Source organism: Parus major, chromosome 3 (assembly GCF_001522545.3).
Source record: "Parus major isolate Abel chromosome 3, Parus_major1.1, whole genome shotgun sequence".
NCBI classification, from domain to species: domain Eukaryota; kingdom Metazoa; phylum Chordata; class Aves; order Passeriformes; family Paridae; genus Parus; species Parus major.
The window spans coordinates 48,278,132-48,303,521 of record NC_031770.1 but is presented as its reverse complement, the minus strand read 5'-3'; the positions used below and the strand labels follow the sequence as shown (position 1 = coordinate 48,303,521).

General features: G+C 37.1%; 1 protein-coding gene across 2 annotated transcripts in view; it reads right to left on the bottom strand.

Annotated features, from left to right (window-relative positions):
- Nucleotides 1–25,390, bottom strand: part of EPM2A (EPM2A glucan phosphatase, laforin) — a 49,417-nt gene that overhangs the window by 5,217 nt on the left and 18,810 nt on the right. For both annotated transcript variants that reach the window (XM_015622299.3, XM_033512695.1), the window contains exon 2: nt 17,894–18,068. In XM_015622299.3, coding sequence (XP_015477785.1) covers nt 17,894–18,068 — 175 coding nt within the window. The remainder of the gene's footprint in view (nt 1–17,893; nt 18,069–25,390) is intronic.

Sequence of the window (25,390 nt, the reverse complement as noted above, 5' to 3'; positions counted from 1 at the left end):
CTGCCATAGGAACCTGCCGAGATGATGAGAGCATTTCAAGGTGGTGAATGTGATCTACGGTGCCCTAACAGATGCTGACAAATGGCTGGAGATGAGCAATGCCCAGGAAACTATTCCCAGGACAGAGAAATGACAGTATCACTAATACCTTGTGACAATATGAGGATATTATTTCAAGAACAAGAACATTAGTACCCTTCCTTCAAAGGCTTTCCTAGAGACTCATACATATGTAATTGATGCTTTGTGAAACATCTAATGCACTAAATTACACCGATGGGAGAGAAAAACCCCTGTGTTTTCTAGGATTTGATTGAATAAAAAGTGACGAAAGCATTCCTGAGATAAATAAAATTCTCTTTATATACTCTTGCTTACTGATAAACCAATGCTTTATTATTTTTTCCCCAATGATTTTTTAATGGGTGAACATCACAGCTGTGCTGTCTGCAAGACTCCTGGGATACAGACCATTTATTTTGTTCTTGCAGCCTAGCAGGTCTTGTACACGACGAGACCTCCTGTATCAATACTAACTGAATTTACTGAACAACCTGAAGAGTTTACCAAATCTTTGTCACTGTCTTTCCCCAAAATTAACTGCACTAATGGAGGTATTCAGAGAATGACCTAAAAGATGAATTTAGGACAGGCAATTCTTGTGAATTAATTTTATGATCAGGTCCTAAAGTTTAGCCTTTGAGAGGATCAAGATGTAGCCTTGACCTTGATCTACAAGCCCCTTATCTATCCAACTACAAATAATTGTAATTCTTGGTTTTTCTGGCCAGGGGTTAACCACCCTTTTACCCTGCAGAAAACAGTACTGCAGAGCTGTCCTATCAGCCAATTTATGTAAAAGTTCTAGGATAATCCTACTGCATAGTACCTATATTTGTTTGGTTCTAGTTCAAACCTTACCTTTTTCTGACATCAGAAGAAAGGAATAAAAGGGGTATTTGTAGATGCAAGTACAGAGACTAATAGAGAGTTTAGCAGCTATATTTTATATATCGATATTTTTGATAGCCCTACTGTGGGCTTCATTTTGCTGAGGATCAGGAAAACATACATATTGAACCAATTTAATTTTTACATCTCTTTCCTTAATGATATAAGTTTGAGTTTTCCTTTCAATGTGGCCCTTCTTTAAGTTGCCAAGGAATTTCAGCTGGTAGATAGATTCTAGCCACAAGACTATTTGGCATCGGGAAGAGAGCTCTTTTATGTTCTCCTCTAAACTGTCAAGTTAAAATGCCCTGAGCTGTCTGAGAGCCACTGCTTTCCAGCTCACATGTGGGTGTATTCCAGCAGCAGATTATGTGATCCCTAAGCACATCAAAAAATATTAGGAAATTAATAGGGGTTCAGCTGAAAGGATTGAAGATCTATTGATCACTATGGCGTGCCAAAAATATCAAAACAGGATGGTGTTTTAGCAAAATTCTACTTAAAATTTTATTTTAATATAAAAAAGGTACTTTGTCATTGTACATCTCTACTCTCTGCATCAAAGAAAATAAACCATGTTTGGCTCCAGAAAACAATTTAGTCAGACAGTTTATCAATGAAGAAATCACCTAGAGTGATTTAAACATCAACTATATTTAGCAATCTTCTGAGATTAAGACTTGTGAGTTGTCTAGAAGCCCTTTCTTTATAGGTACTTTCTGTCAGCTACTTTCAGCCTGCCCTACACTTCAGTTCTCCACCAGTAGTATGGATAAAATATTTACCTGCTTTAAGGGGACTTTTAGGGGTCAAACAGATGAATTCATGTGAGAAACTTGAGGTTGTAGTAACAAGGACTAAATGGTAAGCAAATGTTATTTGATTTCTATTTACAGAGCCCACACTGATGACTGATGTATTTAAAGCATGCTTTTTGACTTATAAACTGAGAAAGCCAATGATTATTTATCATTATCACAGAGTAAATATGGAATACCCTGCAAACACTCATACACTTCTTTTCCAGCACACTTAAATTATTTTTAATGATCTAGACATATATTGTGTTGGTTGGCTTCCCCCCAGGACCCTGCACAGTCTAGATTAAAATATAACAATTCAGAGTGAATGCATCTAAAATAGCAAATACATTCCATTTAATCAATGTGTATGCAAATGGTCTTCCCATCCCTAAGGAGAAAATGCGTCTGAGGCAATGAAAAATTAGCATTGTGAAACTTTTTTTTGATGGTGCAGACTAATTTTCAGGCACAAAGCATGACACACCATACCTCTCAATCTCAGTACAATACAAAACCAGCACAGCAACTGTAATTGTAGGGATTTGATTCCCAGAGAAGGTGACCTGACATAGGGGAAGTCACCACACTACTGCATCAGGCAGTCAGCTCCTCCTCCGTGACACCAGTGTCTACTCTGCCTCTTCAGCAGCTCCTGTTTTACTTTTGCTAATAATCCTTTAAGACAAACAGATCCTAAATTGAAATTTCCTTAAAATGCTGAGTTGCAAGCTAGGATGACTCAGGTACTGCTTCCAGATCTGAGCAATCATCAGTGTGCTAGGAGGAGGCATCTTAGAATCTACCCTAAAATTAATCAACCTTCTAAGAGTCACAGTTCTTATAGAAAAGGATTGGATTTGACACTTTATAAACACATTTCCTCAGAGTATCTATCAGGTAGTGACAGATGTCCTTTTATACTGATAGTTGCCAGCTTTAATCAAAAGAGAGGACTTTGCCAAACTAAGGAAAAATAGCAAGGTGTTTGTCATTGGTTATTGGCAACAGTGATCCATCAATGATGCCATTTGTTTATACCAGTGATATTTTTGACCAAGGTCCAGTCTATTATTTTAAATGAAAAGTGATGGATTGAATCATCCCTCAGTGTTATGTCAAGGTGTAGCCTGGGTTAAAGCTTACACTCCACTAGACTTGTCTACACCAGGCTTCCTTTGATCCTGTTAAGAATATGATGATAAAATATATATACTAATAGATACATATAAAAAAAACCAGAGCAATTTAGCTTCAACAAAAAGCAAAATAATGATTACATTGATTGTCCTCCCTCAAGACTCTTATTTTCTAAAGGTATAGCATGCAACCACAGCTACATGGAACTTGCAGCAAAACTTACTCTGCATTCCCAGAAGAGCAACACATATAATTCAGTCAATTTACCCCCAGCATTTTGTGTTGCTTCTAGGCATACAGAGTGGTTTTTTACACTAATGTAGTGCTATTACCCTGGTACCACTACAAGTAGGCAGCCCAAAGGGAATATAGGCCTCAAGTAAAACTCAGTCACAGATGATTTTTGCAGCACTTGAACTACTAGAGACTGATTCAAATTACACTGCATTCCTTTTTCCTCCCCTGATGGCAATGGAGTAGGAACTCATTCAGAATTCTTTTATAAGGTGGATTTTTAATGGAAAATTATGATCTGTCTGAACCAAAAGCTTCATAATTTTCAACTTTCAGCCAAATTTAAACTAGTTCAGAGACCAGATGTCTGTTCCCTGTCTCATTTGACACCAAAAGATTTCCAGAAGTATTGCTTTGGGCATATTCAAAATGAGAATATAGGAAATCCTACCAGCTATAGCTGAGATGCTCTTTCATCTTTCCTGTATTCTCTGCCTTGTGACAAGGCACATCACTTTAAATGGCAGTACCACTGGATTATGATGACCCAGAACTATCATCCTGCATGTGCTCCTTCTTTTGCCCGTGGCATCCTTCTAACAACATATAGCAGCTTATTCATAGGTCTGTGTGTGCCTTCCCTGGAGTACCAAATTAGACATCTCTCTGCCAGGCCTTCCTTGTTCTTTTCTCTGAACCTGTGACAGTGAGCACTTCCTAGAAATGAGATGAGGTTCCTGTACTTTCATCAGAGCAACGAAGAAACATTATTGAGATTGTTATCTAATGCCCTGAAATGCATTCACAGAGAAGTGTGTTCAAACAAGAACATTCAAATGACCAAATTCTGTTTTCCAGTGGAAGATGCGAGCATGTTCAAATATTCTTTGATATGTAGAAAACACACTGATTACTATCCTCCCCTCAGAAAAAAAATTTCTTTTGTCCAGTATGAATAGTGCAGTCACAGGTCATAGAGACACATTTTAGTCTCCCCAATGGACACAAAGAACAGATTATTTCCTTCCACTCTGTAAAATCATTTTACTTATCTCTAAGTTTCTAACACACTCCAACACAGCTTTGCATTCCTCACACATACACACACACGCTTGTCATATATTCAAAGCATCTGATCACTCTTGTTTGCCTTTGGACTCTCTCTCTTTTTGAATATGTTATGCTCAGTACTGAAAAGAGTACATTTCTGAGAAGAACCAAAGATTACTTACTTCTTGTGCTTCAAAGGCTTTATCCCTCTTTATAGTTCCCTGGCAGTTCTTCTACAGCATGTCATTGCTGACCTATATTCAACACGGGATTCCTTTTTCAAGTTAAGATCTTTCCAAACAGATGAACCTACTCAAGGAGAGACCAAAGTTTGCCCAAACCATTATTAGTTTCAATTGCCAGTGGTGTCAAATTAAATTAAATGAATATGCAGCAAAGGAGCAGATGAGATTCACAGTCGATTAATGCATCTCAGCAATATGTCTTGGAATAAATAATCTCACATGCACATCACTTGTTTTAAGATAACTGTAATCAAATAGAAAGGGAAACTTTCGCTGCCTGCTTGTAAGTGACACTTGGTGAAAGCATTGCTTTATAAAGAGGTCAAAGTGGAAACATGAACCTGTACCAAGAAGTGAACTGAAAATAACAGAAAATTTATAGTAATGGTCTAAAAATCACTGATCCTATTCCATGCACTCAAATTTTGAACTTTTTACTAATATTTTATTGTATCAAGAAAGATACAGAAAAATGAAAATGTTCAAAATACAGTAGATTCCAACTATTTCTTGTGAAAATACTTTCAAATGAAGGCAGACTAAGGATATACCATTCTTAAAACGGAATTTAAGAACTGTGTAAAGATAATACATATGAGAAGGGCAAACCAAGTGGCTATAAAGAAAAGACAAAGAATATAAAATTCCATATAGCTTCACTTATAAAGTAACTACCAAGAGATGAGAAAAATGGCAACATTTTTTAAATCTTTTTTTTAATCTTGTGTCTTCCTCCAAAATACGCAGATATCAGAACAGAAGAGTCCCTTGTTTGGTCTTGTACTGGAATTCTGGTTTCACCATAGTCTGTATAAACAAAGGACAGAAAGGTCTCTCAGGAAAATGCCTCCTTCCCAAAGAAATAATAATGTAGAACTGAGGGGTTCTGACACTGACATTTCATTGCATATTGAATAGGGCACAAGGGTAAATGGCTGTGGTCTTAATCCCTTCTCCTGTTGATTTACTGATAAAGTCTCCTTGCAGAAGACAAACTAATGGACCCTTCATGGTGAGAGGCCTGACTTAAGCAGGATTGACTGGGAACAGTCGGATGCACTTGATTTCCCAGCACAGAGTCAAGCAGTGGTGGCCAGAGCAGGAGAGCAAGGTTTGTTGATGCTATGGTCTAACTCCAAGATAGAATAAAAAGGCTTAACAAGATTACTCTTATCAAGAAAGATGGAATAAATGGCCATAACCTTAGCAGAAACCATCAGAGAAAAGCACTGATTAATGATAAAAGTATATCCTACCGAAACGACACAGCTGCAGACCTTGTAGGAACTACTTATATTCTTGAACAAAAAATTGCTCTTACCTAAATGTCAAATGTAGAAGGAGCAAAAGTCATTGCTTATAAATTTGTTCTTCCTTGCCACTAAAAGAGTGCAGTTTATTGTGAAGTTAAGAATTCTACCTCAGGGCTTTAAATGAGGAGAATTATACAGGCTACAATGTAGTTCCAAGGTGGTTTTTTTAACTTCTCCTTCTTCATTTGGAACTCTGATGAAAAGCAATTAAGGTCTGGCAGATTTTCTTCTTAGATGTAATTTGAACCACTTATCCAGACTCTCACATGGGAGCAGACTTAGAATGTAGAAAGAAACACCTGCTATTATCACTTTATAACAACACTTTGTCAGCTTAGCAATATGCTAAGTTTCTCAAGCCCTTGAATTCTGAGCCTTATGCTTAATAGTATCTTTTTTTATTCCATGTTCACAAACCTGTGGCATAAAACTACCTCATTTACTGATATGCCAAGAAAATAAGACATTAAGGTTTGACCTCAAGCTTACAATGTGCTAAAAGTAAAGCAGGTAAGAATAATATCAAACCAATAACTGAAATACAGTATAACCCAGACATTCAGCTACAAAGTGGTTCCAGTCTTACACTGCCCCCAGGTTCTGCCATCTCAGGAAAAGATTTCCATAGCATCAGCTTGATGGTACAAAAGGCTTTGATTGTCCTTACCTTATCCACCAAACTCCTCTTACAATAGGTGCCACGGGGCATTCTTCATGAGACACTGAGCAACCATGGCCATGCCAAAGCACAGCACAGCTCTTCTCATTCACAGCCTTCCAGAGTGCTCTGTAGGCTGTGTGTGCTCCAGGATTGTCCAGGCTTTGAATTCACCAGGGATTCAGGATAAAAAGGTCCACGTGAGAAGAATTCAAGTCACATAAGACTTTAGTCTAGACAGATCCACAAAATTTTCTCTTTATGGCCCATTTTCCCCTTCCACAGCAATCCCAAGCATTCCCTTACAAGGAGCATAAGGGCTTTATTAGAAGAACCTCACAAAAAACGTCTCATAAGGACAGATGCAGAGATTGAGGACATTCCTAACATCCTATACCCTGCCACAGCAGGGAACTTAATGAAAACACATAGACAGCTGGGAAGTAAACCACATCCCACACTGCAAAAATAACAATAATATTTAGATAAGAACTATAGTAGCACTTTGCTTGAAAGTCACAAAATAATCCTTCTGTTGCACTCAGTACTGGTAGACCATCATCAGGAAAAATGGGACAAAGGAAGAGAAACACCTGGAGAGCCCAGCAGAGAATGCTAGAACAATCAGAGTTTTAGAAGATAAGTTTTCAGAGAAAAGACTGAAAGATCCAAGGACTAATATCAGAATGAACATAGTGAGATATTCCAAAGTCAACCACTCTGATTCTGGGAAAAAAAAAAAAAAGGCGTTTCCAAGCATATATTAAAAGGTTATTGAGGGGCAGGATACTAATTTGTTCTCCAAGACTTCTGTGGAGAGAACAAGAAGAAATTAACTTAAATTGCACTAGGAAGACTTAAATTGAGATTAGTAAAGCTTTTTAATGGTTGGAATAGTGAGGTAATTGAATGGGAGAGTAACAGGCCTATAGAGTCTCATCACTAAGATGAGATCATATTTTAGATCAGGCTGGATAAACCTGAAATGATTTAAATGTAATTGAGATTAAGCTGGGGCAAGGAAATGGACTGGATACATTCTGAGGTCTCTTTGAGCCTATGATCTATGATACTATAATAATAAACTTTAATTTCCATTTCTGGAATCACTACCTATATTCATTTATCAAGCTCCATCTTGAAATAATTTAGGTTCCTTGTCCTTCCTGCCCTGTTTGAAAGGTCATACCAGAATTCAGACATCACTCCTTTGATGACAGAAACCTTGTTCTAATTTACACTCTAAATTCATTCAGAAGCAATTAATATCCATTTGATCTTAAGGAAGGTTCAATTCCAATAATTCTTCTTCCCACTTTGTAGTAATTTCTGAATGTCTTTTACAAATAGTAATAGATCCTCTTTCTTAGTCTTCATTAAACTATGCTGTCTATTCCAGGCAGCAGAAGTAGTCAAACCATGGTAGTACAGAGTTCCTTTCAAGCCAATCTATTTTGCTTCAACTCCAGTGGCATAAAAGCTACACATCCTGTGGAAAATACTCTCATTCATTACATATTTGTTCTCCAGACACAATAATGGATCAGATATATGTAATTTTGTCTCTAAACTAAGCTCACATACTCCAGTATGTTCACTGGAATTGCTGTTATCAACATTGCAGTACATTCAAATCTACAGAGTAAAAAGACCCACAACATAAACTCTTCTCCTTTCTTCTTCACTTCATTCCATTGAGAAGCCTTAAAGCAAATTAATTTATCTCCTATACATTTTTTATGATCTATTTTGTCTCTAGTCTAGATATGATCTAAAGTAATGTGGTCACACAAGACTTTATGTATGTAGCCAAAGGTGAAATGTGGAAGATTAAATGTTATTCTCCCTGTATTGGAAGTCAAATATTTTATGTCACATTTTTCTAACTATTCATACTGTGAAGATAAGTAATGATTCACAAGCATGCCAATGCCTTGTAGGATGGGGTGTCCAGATCTAGCCTTACAGGACTTTATTTATCAGGCCTGAATTTATTTTCAAACATACACACAAAATTTCAACTGATGCCTAAGGAGCACACTGTATGCAGCAGAAAGCAAGAATCTTCTTTGTAAGGAATTACTCTTCTTGTACTTTCATTTTATAAACATTCTCTGAAAGCAGACAGTGTGCCAATTACAAAAATACAGCCCAAGAAGAGAATCAGATTCCAAGGCTTGTACTGAACAACTTGGAAAGGATTCCTCCATTGGCTTGTGAGCATTAATGCTTAAATACTCCAATTATAGAATCTTGTCTCATGCAACCATGGTTGCCAATGGTTACTTCCTACATATGTCTCCGTTAGATTGCCAACATTCCCATTTGTTTTGAATCAGAACAAATACCCGGAAACACAAGAACAACAGGCTGCTAAACTCAGCCAGACTGCAATAAGCCATGAATCTCTTGGCATTAGGAATGAGAATTTCTAACATTAATGCTTAGCAATGGGAATGATGCCACTGCTGGCACCTCTAAGTTAAATCACCTCAACAAAATTGACTTAAACTGCTACAAATGAACTTTAAGTTAGTGCCCAAGAAGATTTGGGAATCACTGGTAAAAATATATTTTGTTTTCTTTCAGAGTCTACCTATTAGCAGCTCCTTAGGAATCTAGACTGAAAAAATAATAGAAGATAAATCCACTTTTCAAAATGTAGCATTTGAGATCCAATGGAAATACATTCCAATGCTTCAGAAACAAGTACATATTCATGAAAACTGCATAATTGCAAAGCACACATTATTGCTAGGTGGCCTTGTGATCCACATGGCACCATATGCACATGTACAAAACAACGGAATCTCTCAGAACTCCAACACTCAGAGAAAGATCCACATTCATCCCTTGTGGTACCATTTGAGAACAGCCTTGATGAGCTCTGTATCCGCTTTCATTCCAATTTATCCAGAATTTCTAAACCCACATCAGTTCATTTATTTGAATTTTACAGAGGAACAGATACATACTAGAACAGCACAGGCTGGAGGACAACATCTTAGAAATATGGAGAAAAATGGAATTAATGCCTCACCACAGTCAACAACATAAACATCTAAAACAAGGGCTTCTCACAGTAAAGTCAAATGAAAGGAACAACATGTGTTTAGTGCATGCAAATAACATAACAAAACTGTCAGAAAACATTTTAGCTCATGTACCTGGTTACTAGATTCTAAACATAAGATTAATAACCCTGATGGATGAGTAGCCAACATCAAAGGTTGAGGCTGGGTTGGTAGTGGAGCTACTGAGAGTTACTGTGTCTTTTTAAAACAAAACTACAAAGTATAGTGGAATGTATTGAAGAAGTCTTGGATGAAAAAATGGGAAAAAATCATGTAAGTTAAATTTATGAACAATCAATGCTACAGTTTTTATTCGAGGTCAAAGACTGCCATGAATTATCAGGGGTTCTCTATTTCTTAAAAATGTCTTTCTTTTTTCTCTTTCTTTCAGATTTCTTTCTTTCTTTCTTTTCCTAGCAGTATCATTGTACCTGCTTGGAAATTGAAATTCCAAGCATTTGAACAAATATAATAAGTGATCTACTGTTACTGAAGTTTTTTTAAATGTCTTTACATTATCAGCTGAAGCTTGACTTTGTAAATTTGTTAAACATACTGAATAGCCTTATTATCAAGACTACAGATATATTTGAGAAGCGTTTTCCTTCTTTTATCTCACCAGATTGAAGCAACTCATTATTACAAGGAAGCTGAGAAATTCAATCTTCTGCAGTGAAAGCAGTATTTAACATTCTTTAGGACTGGTCTGCACATACATGGCCAACCCTTCAAGCTGGCAGCTGGACCACAGAAAGAAGGAAAATTAGAGAAATTATTTTTAGGGAGGCTGCATATCCCCCTTATCAGATCATCACCTTGGGAAAATGAAGACACTGGATATAACTGCTCTGAAGAGCTTTCAAAAGGCAGTCCTGGAGAAGTTAGTTCAACTGAAAAATTATAATTAAAAAAGAAAAAGCTCTAGAAGCCTACCAACATCCACCCCCATTTATTAGTGCCCAGCATCCAGCCCCTGAACTATATGACAGTCATAGAGAGTCTCATTGCTGACCCACAGCTGATGGATGGGAGGGAAGAAAAGAGAAGTAAAGGGAAGAAAGGGAGAAAGGGAGAAAGCAAGCAAGCACCTATTTAATTATTAATTTTATATATATTCCACATTTTCTTGTGTCTGCTTTAAAACTGAAATGTATATTTTGCCTTTATCATCTTCTTGATGCTTAAAATCATACATTCTATTACTAGGCTTTTCACATCAAAGAAAAAAGACATTTCATTTAAACTTATAAACCATGCTGTCTACTGAACCAATAAGGAAGAAATCCATATTTCTTAAAGCTTGGCAATGTCTATGACATTTGACTCAATTTTTATCACAGTTCATGGGAGGACACACATTAAACTTCTGAACAACAGCAGGGATTATGTACCTGACTCCCTGAAATTAAATTTCCCAAAGTACAAGCATTAAAGGAGGGAATGAGATTTTCAGTTCAGCCTCTTAATATGTTCCCTGGGAAGACAAATGTAGTTCATTTCTTTGGGGTTTTTTGTTTGTTTTTTTTTCTTACAGAGAGAAAATTATATATGGGAAAATACAGCAACAATTTGATAATCTCTATTTACTCTTGGGAAATAAAATACTTATGTTTCTGAGACACACTTCAAAGGAACTAGAGCTATATTCCAGTTTCCTTTCTAATAAAAAAAAAAATTATCCTTTAAGTAGGACTCTCCATATTTTTGTATAGAGGTGCATTTTTAAAATTATCTTCTAAATATCTAGAGCATTTAAGCATGAAGACTTGCAATCTCTCAGCATTTACAAAAATTATTGAAGATGGAGGTAGAAGTCATAACTTAATAGCTATGGCTTGCTACTGTTTCAAATGAAGTATCTTTAATGTTTTCCATATTTCATTTAAAATAACTATGCAGTTGTTTATTTCAGATTTTTGTGACTTTCAGATCACCTATTTCAGAAATATAGTATATACTGAGCAAGTAAGTAAACACCAAACAGCTGGTGGTAATAAAACACCTGGTGACATCACTTTTCATATTTGGGGACTAAAAACTCTCTTGCTCTGTGACTTTTCTTCTGTAAGAGTCAGCCTCAGGCTGGCTGGGCCAAACTGCCCTAGGAGCTGTGCCTGTAAAAAAGTCACAGTAAGGCGAGGTAGAGTGGGTTTACTCTGCAAACACACATCCCTGGTTCAACAGGTTCACCAGGTGTAACTTAAGGAGTTGTGTTAGTGAAGTTTTTCCAACAACCTCCAGAAATCTGAATTCACTCCCTCCTGGTTAGCAAAATAGCAATAAGGATGTGTACACAACCTCTGCTTTTCAGACAGAGTTCTGCTATCTTTAGATAAACTGTATTAAGAGATGTCAGCAATTACCTGGCACCTAATAAATGCATGTAAAAGCTAGAAGCAAATAAATATCTGCAAGACAACTGGAACATCATCTTCAGTGAGAGAGTGATGCTGCCCCTTCATTGTCATCCCAGCTGTGAGCTAAATTGCCCAGGATTTCACAATCTCAGTCAATTTCATTCACAGCCGGCAACACCAGCAAATTGCTTTCCAATGGAGACAGAACTTTACTCCCTTGCTGACAGCTTGAATGTTAAAGAGTAAAGAAGCAGGAAAAAGACTGAAAACCTCCAGAAGAAATATGGCCAAGCGGCAGGGAGATGCAATAAAACATACAGAGAAATTAGAAGCAACAATAGTTTCTGCTCCCTAACAGTGATACCCCATATAAAATTCCTACTTACTGGACTATCAACATTTTTTTGTTATATCCCACAGAGAAAAACAGAACTACGTTACTCCTTCAGGTTTTTCCATGGAGGATTCCCAATCTTCCTTCTGTTTTTTTCTCCCAGAATGACACAGAATTGTAAGCTTTTCTTAAGAAGTAAGGAAATCATTTTTGTGCAGAGGCATACCTATGAAAAGATCCATTTTAAAGAGAAACAGTGGTTTTAAGTAAGTATTACCCATTACCAGCCAATTGATTAAAGGCCTCATCTTCTCATCAACAGCCACTCTCTACTTGCTGCCATTTTATTAATGAAATACTCATTCCAGAACAATCAGCCCTCTAAATAAAAAATCCTCAGACACCTCTTGCCAAAACCACATACAAATAGCAGACTGGTAAAGAAAACTACAGAAAAAAAACTCCAGAAAAAATTCACAGGACTAACCAGACACCATGCTAGTATCTCCTTTAGCTTATTCACATAGGTAATATACTGTTCATCAGACATTACTTCAACCTCATCTTGAAATCTAGCCAAAAATCTGGCTCAGCCACTGCAGGAGGCAACAAAGGCAACAAAGCCATTCATCAGGTTTAACAGACCCATCATTGTAGGTAGAAGTAATACTGGAAATTCAAATGCTGATGACTGCCATGTAAAAATCTTTAATCTAGAAGCTCTGTGACTTTTTTTCTTCTGGCAAAATCTCCTTTTCTAAAGATTTGGCTTGCTACTATGGCACTCACAAGAAAAGCAATTAGAAATGAGTGGCATCCAGGAGTTTCCATGTCAAGTTCCTTTTGGAACTGGTGCTCAGGCAGTAGGTCACAGAAAGAGAACCAGACAGCAACAGCCCTTTGCTAATACTCAAAAAATAAAAATAACTGAAAAGTGAGTTCCTGCCATCTAGTTCATCCACAGTATTCGACTTCATGGCGTGTGACTGCACTTCTGGCTTAACCTAGCTCTATTTCTGTTCACAGTTCACAAGATTTCTAGCTAGCTCAACAATAGTCTGGCTTGGGCTATCCCAGCTGAATGCCATCCTGCCAAAGCAAGATCACAGAACTTGGAAAAATAGAAAAAATTTTTCCTGTTTTTAGCCATTATTATGTAGGGCACAGTGTGGGGAGTTCACAAAAGAAGCAGCTTTTTGTTTGGATGGACAAAAAATGTGGAAGAAAAATGCATTTGTTACCCAATATAGAGATCACCCAAAAAAAATACATGAAAACAAATAAGGACTAAAACCAGACAAAATTCTAGCCTCATAATTTGTCTTCTTACTCTTGCTCCTATTGCCTTACACTCCCTCTTTACTTTCAAGACTTCAAATAAAAAATTGCTTAAATGTCACTTGTTACACTGATTTAAAACCCATTTTCTTCACAACAGAGGATAGTAAAAGCATTTCCCAGCTCCAGTTGGGGGTGATGTAGAAAAAAAATGAAGACACACAAAGGACAAAAATTATAATTAACCTTTAAACATTCTATAAAAGTTGTTTCCCATTGGTAAGTAAACAATGGTTCCAATTTAGATTTGTTTCAGACTATAGCTCAGTACAATAAAACAATATTCAAAGAAGTAGTCAGATATCCTAGTTTATGGGATAAACATATCAAAAAATGTGTCTTAGAATATTTTCATTACTTAATGTATAAAATGACCAGATAACTTTACAGTTAGAGCCCCAAGTACTGAAATCAAAGGATGAACTCTTATGGATGTTAAGTCCTTTTGATCAGAACCATTTTACTAGAACACAATCAATGAATTTTGTTCCAGAGCTCATTATTTCTTATTCTTTTCTCTAATATCACAAGCATTCTTTAGGCACAGGGGACAGTTAGCTCTCAGCTTTTAATGATATGTTAATTATGGCAATCTCTGTAGACACCATCACCTCCTCTCTTAATTCATAATGGAAGCATAAAATATCAGTGCAGCTTTCTATTGCAGTAGCATAGGTCACTGTACTCTAGTGGGTTTTTGTGACAGCTTACTCTTTAAAGCCTTTTTTATAATTCAGTAATAAAAAAGTAGGTAAGCATTATATTTAAAACAGAAAGGTATTTTATTTTGTGAATGAATTACAACTAGTAAAAAGAGAAACTGAAGACTAAAAAAAAAAGTGCTCTCTCTTGTATTTTTTTCAAAGGTAATTCTAATTTCATACTGAACCAAATATACTCAACCAAGTTCTTGTTTACCACCTAATTAAAGATGCATATCAATCAAGTAAATGATCATTTTTCCCACAGAAAGGAATTCTGTGCTCCATCAGCAAAATACTGCTCTAGTGCCTCCAAAAGGTTTAAAAGAAGCATCTCCATTCTGCCCTGGATCATTCTTCATTCACTCACCTATCTACATTAACATTTACTACAAAGCAGGAACATACACCTTATGTGACTCTCCTGATCATTCCCACTCAATACCTAACTTAGGTTACAACCTATATTACTGGCAGTGTTGTAGGAAACTGTCTTACCAACAAGTCACAAAGCATTTCTAAATACTACATCAAAAATTGTGTTTCTTTTGCAACCATTGAGAAACAAAAATACTATTTTCAAGCATGGGAATCAATTTTCTTTTATCATTACCTTAATTTTGTCTTAGGGAAAAAAAACCCACTGATGATAGCAACACACTTGTCAACTTCCCAATCACTCCATAAAAATGAAATATTAGTATTTAAAGGCATATATGTAATTCCGCCATCAAGCATTATTGTCTTCAACATATTATTTAAGGATTTTGTAATCTCAGATGTCACTCCCTCTCTTCCTTTTATTGTAATGCCTTTCTTCTGAGAAATGCAGATGTTTTTATATAAATAATGTATATTACATCTACAAATTAAGAACTTCCACCTTTCACAGACGGAACTGAAACAGAGATAATATGGCCCAGATTCACAAATTCTCTGAAGTCATCCCCCTCAGAAAACACTACAATAACTAATTTACCTTTGAAAATTACTGCATTCTAAGTGAACTCTCCTGCAATTTGAAGCCACCCTATTGCAGTAATATCTAGTACAAAAGAGAAACAGATTGTTTGGGTTTTTTTTCCTGAATCAGACTTTGGTTAAACGTGTCATTACATCTCCAAACAAGTGAATATTAATGCCATGGAGGTGTCAGTCATGACTCTTAGCTGTGGGAAAGCTCCATTCCACATTTACAAGAAATTAGTTCAAATCCTGCTGTGCTCAAAAACCACATTATATACTCTCCTGACTGAATGACCAACACAAAATGAGTTCTCTACTCTAAAATGTAAATTCACTAAGTTATGAGCTATATATCTACATCAAATAAGAAAAACCTGATTTCTCAGAGCACTGTTGTCAGCCTTAGCATAATGCAAAATTGCTTTTGGCTCCAGCCAGAAGCAGGCCCTTCTCATCTTGCTGCAGCCCCATTAAAGCAGAAGCTCGTGTTTTATGAAGAAGCAAGATGGCAGCAAAGCTCAAAGCAGCTGTTTCTAATTCTGATTTAACAGAGGACAAATAACATCAGTCCCAGGGCTCATATGGGAAGCCCTTTTGACAGAGGAGAACCTTCCTTTCTCATTAATTCACACATGGCAGCCCTATTAAGCAGAGCAACAGAGAGGACAGGCTCACATCAAGTTTTCATTAATAAATCACTTCTTTCCAGTCTCCACCACTCTGTAAAGATCCTACAAGTGGTGACAGAACTCAGAATTTGTGATCATAATGCTCCCTGCAGCACTGCTGCCTTCGCTGCAGCATGGAAAAAAGTAATCTTAGCTGGAAAACCATGATGTGATCATACTCTGAGATTTAACTGTACAGGCAGAGGGACTGGCTTTTTGCTTCTGTTGGGGTTTTTTTTTTTGCTTTGGGGAGGATGGGGGGTATTGCTTCACAGTACTCCTCTGAATCAATAAATCCATTGCAAAACAAAGGCATTTTCATCAGCTCACTTTAGCTGCTCTGCCAACAGCAACAACAAAAAAACCTAAAATAGCGAGTATTTTTGGGCTGCTTTATTATAACAAGCAGAATGGTGAATCTGCCCCCAGCTGTTAATAATTAAAAAAAAGAACATTTAAGGCTGCATGTCTTTAAAGTATTAGAAATAGTTATGTGACAGAACTGTTACAGAGTATGCTTACTTAATATAGCTCAATGAAATGAGATAAGAATTACTAAGACGTACATATAAGGTTGCCTTTCAATGAAGGTACGTGTGTGTGTGAGAAGAAAATGAAGATCCTCATCTGCAAAAGACTACACAGCTCAGAAAATTTTCTTCAAATATTCTCTAGCAGAATCTGCAGCTTTTTACCTAATCTTTGAAACACATAGTCATGCAGATAAGGCAGCATTAAATGGATCACTGCTACCTCTGGAAAGGAAGATAAGTTAGCCTCCGGTACTTAGATATTCACTTTCTGGCAGCTGCTCTTCTTTCTCAAAAAATTTCTCTGCCAAGCAAAGATTATTTGGGATTGACAAATCTGTGCTTTGGAATAAACAAGATCTTTACTCTGATAGGATGTTGGAAACAGATGTTTAAGATCCGCATAGCACAACAGTCTATCAGGCCTACTATGTAACTTGAGGGGCTCTTAGGGAAAAGGTCCCACAAATACCTACATGACAGTGTTTATGAATCCATGCTATTCCAAAAGATGCCAAGGGGAAGAAATCTTTCCCTCACACACTCCAAGTCTAATGAGGAAAAGACAATTCTCCTTTCTACCCTGTGAGAGGGTGGAGATAAAGAGCACAAAGAGGAGGCAAGATGGTGAGGTTGGTGTAGCTGATAAAGTGGTCTGGAGAAAATCACACAAAACAATGCTAAGGCCTAATGAATGTACAAGGTGATTTGATTTCTCAAAAACACACATATCCCTTTGGGATAACTAACTGCTCTGTAATGCATGTGGCATATCAGGACTGCCAGTATTCACACACAACTGTTATCAATCCACAAACTTCCTGCTGTATCAATTGACTGGAGATGGAGAAAAAAGCTACACAGGGTCCCAAATTCCTCAGTGCCACTTTGTTAACCACCAGTGCTCAGCCCATTGCTCTAAATACAGTCTGTGCTTCATCTGCAGCCCTAAAGGGTGGGTGCTCTCCTTGACCTTTACTGTCTCCTAATTCAAGCCAGGATGCTTCACCGGTGGGACAGTGGACTCAAGGAAACACTACGGAATATAAACTTTTTAAGGCTTGTCTAAGCTTTAGTATTTTATTAAACATATGCCCAGAAGCAGAAGTCATCAAAAGCAGCTGTCACCAATTGCAGTGGCTGCCACATTAGTGACAATATGTCACCAGTAAGTGCTAGAGCTGGATTATATTATTTTTGTTTCCCAGGACATGTTCTTCAGTAAAATCATTCCAAACCAAACACATACCGTACATGCAATTTTACACACGTATATAGACAAGCATTTGAAAATGGCTATCCAAAAATTACCATCAAACTTTTTCAGATGTGATGCAACATAACAGACACGTACAGGGTACAGGTGGATCTGATAAAGTGGCATTTAATTGCAAAGAGGCACTGAATCTTTGTTAAGGTTTACTGTTACAAACATGAAAACATTCACTATTTCAAATGCAGTTTTCAGATATGCCAGTTCAGATTTTCTGCTTGTAACATTTGGCACCAGCCAAGATCTGCACATTTCTTTTACCTGGAGTAATGGATAGCTTGATGTCCTGCAATATTAAAATAGAAATCGGTTGTGTGTTTCATCTCATCAGTATGTCCAGAGACTTCAATCCAGTGTGCTATTGGAAGGCAGTAAACTCCATCTACTATGTTGCTCTGGTTGTAAACACAACTTCGATCATGATGGGGCCCACTACCTAGAACAGAAGAAAAGACAGTGGCAGGCTGTGTATCTGGATAACCTTAAAAAAAAAAATTGTGGGGAGATTTGAACTGAGCATTCAAGGTCAGGAGTAGTGCTTCCTGCTTCTTCAAACTGCATTATCAACATCTGAAATAGTGGCAGCAGAAGCACTGCCACAAAGCAAATGCTCAGCATTAAAATAAAATTTTGTAGATTATTTTTTTAAAATGTATTTTAATTATTTATTTTAACCCCCCCCCCCCCCAATATTAAAAACCCTAACTCACTTAAAATTTAAAGAATAATTAATGCAATTTAAGTTCCTCATTTTATGTCTCACAGTATGTGAACTCAGTGCTCAACATTCTTGCTCAGTGATCCCTCTCTAGGGTATCAATCTTGCTGCGTCTCAGACATGCCATGGCAGCCTGACCTTGGTTCAGGCTGACTTCTCAGGAAGTTGCCAAGATATGGGAAAGACCCCAGAGAAAGTTCAATGGACAGCCATGCATGCTCAGAAAGGTAAAACCACAAAAAAAGGTAGGACTGGTGAGATAGGATATGCTACCAGCTAAAGGATTCAAGAGGAAAAACACCAATGTGGAACGGCATCAAAGCCCAAAGAAGGGGGCAAGAGGGCAACCTAGAAATAAGGCAGACTTGTTTAAAGGACCAAAGAAGGGTGGCTCTCTTCAACCTCATTCACAGCTGCCTGCCCAGCAAAGACTCTTCAGATTCCTGTTGCAATCTAGCCAAGGAGCTCATTAAACCCTGTCTTTTATGTTTGCTGACTAATAAACACTTACTTTGCTGTCTTCAAATGCAAGTCTAACTTTGTGTTCATATACAATAGAAATAGCCCAAAGTGACCCACAGAGAGACGGTCACAATTGTAATGGTGAATGACTACAACTACCTTAAACAGCCTAGTTTAAAGTAAGATTCTTTTTCTTACAATTTTCCACTAATATTCATTATCCCTTCTTCTTCTGTTACAGCAATAACATGAGCTTTAGTCAGAAAACCAGTTTTTAATACCATGTCAGAGTAAGCAACTGGAAATGAAATGGGTCGTGCCATCAGTCAAAAGGTTATCCAGCCTCCAAAAATACAGTACATGTACATTCTCCATTCCCCACTTCCCACCACCATTTTTACATACATATTGTAATACTAATTGCCATGTAGGAATAATTATGGTGCAGATCAGAAGTGACCTAGTCTATGGCTTGCTTAAGCCTGTAACACACATTATTAATGAAGTTAAAATATTTCTGAGAAAAATTATGCCCAAGGGAATATCTTCAATTTCACATTGCATGTAAATGCATGACCAGTTTTCAAGCACCACAATTAGGGAAATTTGCTAGAGCAAGAGCATTTTGGGAGATGTATTAATGCAATGATTAGAAAGTAAGAATAAAGAGGAAAGCTTTAAGAGGAAAGCTCAAACCATCTCCTTATTTCCAGATAACATGCAAGCCATTTTTCTCATAATTGTGAAACATTATTATTTGCCAAAATGAAAAATGAAATATGAGGCAGAAAACTATTTTCTCTTTCGCACTGCTGAGAAATTACGCATCACATAGTTTTTGATTATTTTTATTATAAATAAAGCAAGCAAGATCAGTGCAATTTCAGAAGCTACAAATCTTACCACTATCTCACATTTGTAATTGTTTACATATTCTTACCACTTTTAAACAACACAAGAAGACAACAGCATACATCAACAAATACAACAGTGTAACCAAACTTATGGATGTTTATGACATTCAATTAATGGCTTCATGCATTCAGCAAAATAGAGCCACAAACACATCTTGCCTTCCCCATTCTCCTCTCCAACAACTGTTTGCAGTGATGCACATGGCCATGTCCTGCCATGTCCTGCCATCATGAGGCTGTCTGATCCTGACCCCACTTGCCCACGGGCCCATGTCCTGTCCCAGCCTCAGCCCATCCCCAGGGAGATGCCCAATGCTCAGGGCTGGGGCTGCCCTCGTGCCCCTGGCTGCCTGCTCCTGACTGCCAGTCCCATGGGGTGTCCCTGTGGTCCCCAGGGAGTTTCCAGCCTTCACTGCACCCTGGCAGTTTTGAACCATGTTCTCAGGATCTCTGGCTTTTTTGCTACTCTCTGGCCTGTGTCTCCGTGTACTCCGCAGGTACCCATCATGTGCTGCCCCATTCCCAGCTGCTGCTGCTGCCTAAGGTGTGTGCACTTCTGCCACCTGCCAGTTTTACAGTTCATCAGCCTTCTCCTTCTCCAGCTTTAATTCTTGTCCCTTTTTTGCCTGCCTTCCTTTTCTATGACCTTCCTCTTTCTCTCTGCCTTCCTAAGTGATGCAACCTCCTTGCCTTGTAGCCTTATCACCTTCACCATCATTAATTCCCTTAAATAGCCCACAACCACATATGGAAATGGGACCAAGAGAAAGTTGCCATGAGATGTTTATTTTATTTGTTCCCTCGAACAGGTTTGGTCTGATCTCATTCTGAAACACTTTCTCCTGTAATCAATATTTATTGCTGTTGATTTTTCTGCACTGCTCAGACTCAGCCTTCCCATTGTGGCCTACAGTCAAACCTTAATCTCAAAAGGTATGGTTCTGGTTTGCCTTTAATAATCAGATAAACAGCAGCTTGCATTTGTATCATATTTCATGAGAATTGCCTAGCTCTTTACTATGTTTACTATAACTAACTCCTTATGTTATATACTGACCTATGCGTTAAACAACTTTCCTACTGAAATAAGATATCTGTGAAACAATATACATCAACATATTTTCAACATATACATATATATTCACAGGTGATATAGGTTCATACAGGAAGGAAAGAGTGCTACCATCTTCAATAAACACTAATTTAGGGAACAGTATGATCAAAGTGGACTGTGTTCAGAAAGTTGAATTCACTGTACTTCTTAAGGGAATTATGAAAATCTGCAGTTACCAAAGAAGATCAGGTTTCACTACCCAGGTAATATCCACATGACTACACAAGTGCTTCTCACCACAGTTTGCTTCACGATATGCATTTAACAAACAAGTTTCAAAACGAGAAAAAATTTATGTATCATCCACATCAAGCTTCTGCTGACGCAATTTGTCACAGGAAATCCACCATATTTTGGATGTCATAAGACAACAATTCAATTTTTATAGGATTTCACATTTCTGTTCCTAGAGACAATAGTAAAGCCAAGAACATCAAATGTTTCATTCACATGCTCATCTTTGAAAAAAAGGAAAACAAACACAAATGCCCTTTGAGAAAGGGCTCACACAACAGCAAATAGATGGTTTTACAGCTAAACCCATTTCTCTATCAGTATTTTTCTTCATCTTGTTTTTATTCATATTCCAAGTGGCAAAACAGGTTGAATTATTTATTGTTGGGAAGCAAATACACAATCACCTGAAAACACGTAAAATTCTATCATAAAAAGGGTTAAGTTAAATATTTGAATAGTACTGATCTTCCCGTTAATTGATCATGTTGACTTTGCTAATTAAAGAAGAAAAGCATTTTGAAAGAGTTTATTAGAATATACAAGTCCTAGTTTAACTTCTAAGGATAGCATTTTTCTTCCTTTAATAAGGTCCATATTTATTTTTATTTAAAACCCATCTTTGTGATTCTTCACAGCAAAAATGCTTATCTGAAAGAGAAAGATTAAAATAAGTTTCTAGGCTTTAAATTATAAAGCTTTTCATTGCTTTTGCACTTATTGCTCTGTACTGCAGATGGTTTTGCATAAAATCCACTGACACAGGGAACTACTGGGGAGCAAAGCAACCAAGTAGCCTCACCTACAGCTCAAGTCTCACAGGGGGTTCTTCCAAAATGTGCATGACTGCAGTTTATGGTTCCTTGTTTAATGCTATTTAATGTTTAATAATATGAAAGATGATCAAAGGAGCATAAGAAGTGGCTGTACAAATAACTAAACAAAAGATAACACCAAAGACCTCCATATAACTGATAAATGGCACTGGTAAAAAGAGAAGACCAGAATGAAGCAAAAGAAAACTTTGGTTTTGATCTTCCTAGAGCAGGAAAGTTGGACCAGATGACCCACTGTGGTCCCTTGCAACCTGATAAATTCTGTGATTCTCTGAAAGCCAGATGAATATATAGGAAGTAATATAAGATGTGCAAAGATCTAGGACTGGAAGAAGGAAAGCAGAAACTAGAAGAGGATGTTTGGAAATTCAATCTAATCAGGCACAACCACAAAACACAAATTAAAACCTGCAGTTACTATTTTATTTCTGCTCTACTGCAAGGATGAAAGAAGTAAAATCCAACAGTCTGCCAACAGCACAGACTCATCTTGACATAGAAGAGAACTGCCCTCAGATTTCATAAAAGAGTCAGAGTGGAGAAATTACCAGCTTGGTCTTAAAAGATAATAAACAAAATATGGGTCAACGAAATTTTTTATCACCATTAAGAGTGGTGAACAAAAACCACATGAATAAATGAAAAAAAATATTGCCTCTCCCACTGTCTCTGCAGAGCTCTTTGCAACAAAGGTTCTGCTCAGCCACTGCTCTCCCAGTTACCAGCTTGTTGCACAACTTGCTCAAAGTTTTATGTTTTTCTGTTTTGTGTTGTGTAAGGGAAGGTATGCAGGAACTGCAGGGCACAACAGCACCATAAAGGCGCTGGGTATCTCATCCCTGCCTTAGCATGACCCTAAAATAACGATACGCAGCTTCCAAACCTCCAAACCCCTGTAAGGTGAAGGTGTTTCTCAGTTCACTGCTACCTCTTTAAAAAACACAGGGCTACTTTAAACACATTAACTAGAAACACATTAACTAACTAACCCAAACCACAAGCAGCCAATTTTCAGATCACCTACTCACAAATGAGTCAGAGCACAGACTAACTCCTATAATCTTTGTCACAAATTTTGCATGAACCAGCACACTTTAACAGTCAATTCAAAATTTTAACTATGTCTAAATATTTTGCTGTATCAAATGAGGTCCTTCAACAAGGTAAATGAGTATCTTAAGTTCATGCTTAGAAACTTCCCTGGAAGAGTTTAATATTATAAGCACTCTGGGGGAAGATAAACAGTCAAGGAATAAGACTGTTTTTAAAAAAATAGTAGTGGGACAGGAAGTAAAGAAAACATACCAAAAAGAATCTCCAAAATAAAGCACTTACAAGAGTAAGGTTTTGCTAGCTTCCTTACCTTTTGTACCAAAATTACAATGAAGAAAAGTCTCAAGTCCTATTTTGGATACAATTCTCAGTTATCTGAATGTGCTACTGCACAGTCTTGTCATCACACATCACTAACTGAACTTCCTTCAGTACACTCACAATATTCAAATTTACTTACCCTTCACACCAGATTCTGTCACAAAAGTCTCCCTGCTGCCTGTGAACAAAATTCAATCTCTGATGTTTTGAAATAGGATCTGTCTCAATCTTGCCAAGACTGAATTGCTATTGATCGTGAAAAAAACAGAGGTAGGGGAGGCTGAATTCCCCTCATTGGAACTGAGAGAGATTTTAAGAGTTTGAGTCTGCCACAGGCTTTGGAGTCCCACCTTCTTCAAGTCTCAGCAAAAGCCCTCGGTAGCAGCTCTTTGTTTCCACAGCTCTGACAAATAGCTCCAATTCTATATGCCATGTACGAAGCCTTACTCGTATGCCTAAGAAAAGCATATTTTGATTTTTAATGATATTTTTTTTCTGCTGTCAGTAAACCTCCTTCCCCTTATATTCTGTAAGTGGTAGATGAATTTATTGTATTACTTAAATACCTAGTACTAATGTAAGACAAAACTGTTAATTTTCCACACCTAGTTCAGTAGCTCCTTCTTAACTGGTTTGATTTTCAGAAATGTTTCCTTGCATTTGCAAGCCAAGAAGAGGTAGCCAAAAAGAAGAAAACCATTTGCATCATACATCACGTGTTTATATTCCACCAGACTTATAGCAGACTGTTTCAACTTCTCTTTTGGTAGAGCTGCTACATAGAACCATGGAAACAAGTTTTAATTCTATTAAAATCAAGGCTGAATTTGAGACTTCTTAGTCTGTTTATATATCCTAAGAAAATTTTTGATAGAATTATATTTTGAGATTATGCCAGAATTAAAACAAAAGTTTACAAGAAAGCTGTTCTCAACACTTTATGCTGTTGATCACCATGGGTTTTTTTTTTTTTTTTCTTTTTCTTTTAAATCAGATATAAGAAAATCAGAATTTTCAAAGGCAACTTTCAAAAACATGTTTTATTTCTCTCTCTATGCTCAGGCATTTTTCAGTGGGAACTTCTACCGTACTAAGAGATTTTAACCAAATTCCTGGTTTAATGATGGAGATGAAGCCAGAGAAAAGGAACTAGAAGGAAATTTTCCTCATGTAAAAGACAATTTCTTTTCTGACAGATGGTAGAAATAAGGCTAAAGGAAATACAGATGAGATAATAATGGCTGATAGTAATAAAATGTATAATCTAATACCACCTTCCCATTTGCTTTGACACTCTACTGTACTGTCTACCACTGATTGCTACTTTCTATCATACCAGAATAGGCTTGAAATGAGCTACATCAAAATGGTAACCATGGCAATATCTTAACCAAAGTATCATCCCAGTTACTTACCACTTCTTAGTGTTTCTTGCCATAGAAAATAAGTTGTTGAGCCCTACTGCATGCTATGACCACTTGGAAGCAAGGGACGGGAAAAATGGTAAATACAGGATTTGCATAAACAATGCATTTATTGTAAATTTGCCACTATAACCACAAAGGCTTTAATTAGACTCTCAGAGAAATCAGAACTGGCCTCTGATTATCTCTGTGGGTAGGAAAAGATGCATGCCTGCCAAACCCAGAAAAATGCAAGTGTATTATTTTTATTCTTGTAATTTTGCAGTTTCACATAGGCCACTCTACATTGTTTTACTGATGTCTGGATGCCTGCTCAGTATAAGCTGGTTAATGATGATAAGCAGACAGGAACTAATGAGAATCTTGCTGCCATTTAATTGCCAAAATACAAGCTATGTATATGTCTTGAGGGGGTTGAAGAACAAAACACCAGGAGCTATCACACTTCAAAAGTTTATTTCCATTCCTTAAGTAAGTATTGGGTTGAAGAATTCAAAGTTATCCACTCCTACTCGTTAAGTTTTGTCACATCTGAAAGGTGTTAAGGTATCTAGCCCTGTCCAGAAAGCAGCAGCTTTGCAGGAAAAAGATGCCTGTGATGTACAATTACTCAACTATCACATAACTTGTGCTTTATGTTAATTTCTAGTCACCACCTACCTCAGAACAAGACTGGGAGTGG